This window comes from Mycetomoellerius zeteki, unplaced genomic scaffold (assembly GCF_001594055.1).
Source record: "Mycetomoellerius zeteki isolate Tzet28-1 unplaced genomic scaffold, Tzet1.0 scaffold699, whole genome shotgun sequence".
Taxonomy (NCBI): Eukaryota; Metazoa; Arthropoda; class Insecta; order Hymenoptera; family Formicidae; genus Mycetomoellerius; species Mycetomoellerius zeteki.
The window spans coordinates 36,086-36,844 of NW_017257718.1; the positions used below are offsets into that span (position 1 = coordinate 36,086).

At 44.1% G+C, this 759-nt stretch overlaps 1 protein-coding gene across 1 annotated transcript in view; it reads left to right on the forward strand.

Annotated features, from left to right (window-relative positions):
* The first annotated feature begins 417 nt into the window (after window positions 1-417).
* LOC108729041 (uncharacterized) overlaps window positions 418-759 on the forward strand; it is a 663-nt gene continuing 321 nt past the window's right edge. Inside the window, exon 1 of the mRNA XM_018457958.1 lies at window positions 418-644. Coding sequence (XP_018313460.1) covers window positions 418-644 — 227 coding nt within the window. The remainder of the gene's footprint in view (window positions 645-759) is intronic.

Below are 759 nucleotides of genomic sequence, written 5' to 3' on the forward strand. Positions count from 1 at the left end.
AACGAGATTCTGTCGATTATCGAGGAACTTCGAGAAGCCGGTCTCGTTCTAAATTGACGTAGTGCGATATGCGTCATTCAGTCGATATCGAAATGCCGATCGGCAAGTTTGGACTATCGCTCGGAGTAGGAGGAAACGTATCGTACTATCAGTGGAGCGGATCGCTCAGAAATTACGTACGCGATAACGCTCTTTGCGTAGTCGCAGCCGACTTTGATGCAAAGTCACGCAAGATTCGACGTTTAGCGCTACCAGTGGATGAGGCTGATGCAGCAAACAAACGATACGTGCAGCAGAATGTTTAGGATTTGAAAGATCAATTTGTTGAAATCGAGAGGAAGATGATATCGTTCCAAAATAATATGCAGGTTATGCTAAACGAATTTGAAAAGACGATTTGAGAAGTGAATAATCGCAATGACTGAGAAACGATCGCTGGTTGATGAATTACACGCTGCAACGAGAAGAAATTTTCCAAGAAGACGCGTCATAGTATACGGATACGATGACCTGTGGCAGGCGGATGTGGTTGAGATGCGTCCGTATAAACGCTACAACAGAGGTTACCACTACATTCTCACCGTTATCGATGTGCTGAGTAAGCATGCATGGGCGTACCACTCAAAGCCAAGAGCGGGAACGAGGTGACGAAAGCGATTGCAAAGATAATTCGAGACGATGGAAGATGTCCGAAAAATTTTCAGACAAAGGAAAGGAATTTTTCAACTCAAATGTGCAGAAACTCTTGAAGAAACACAA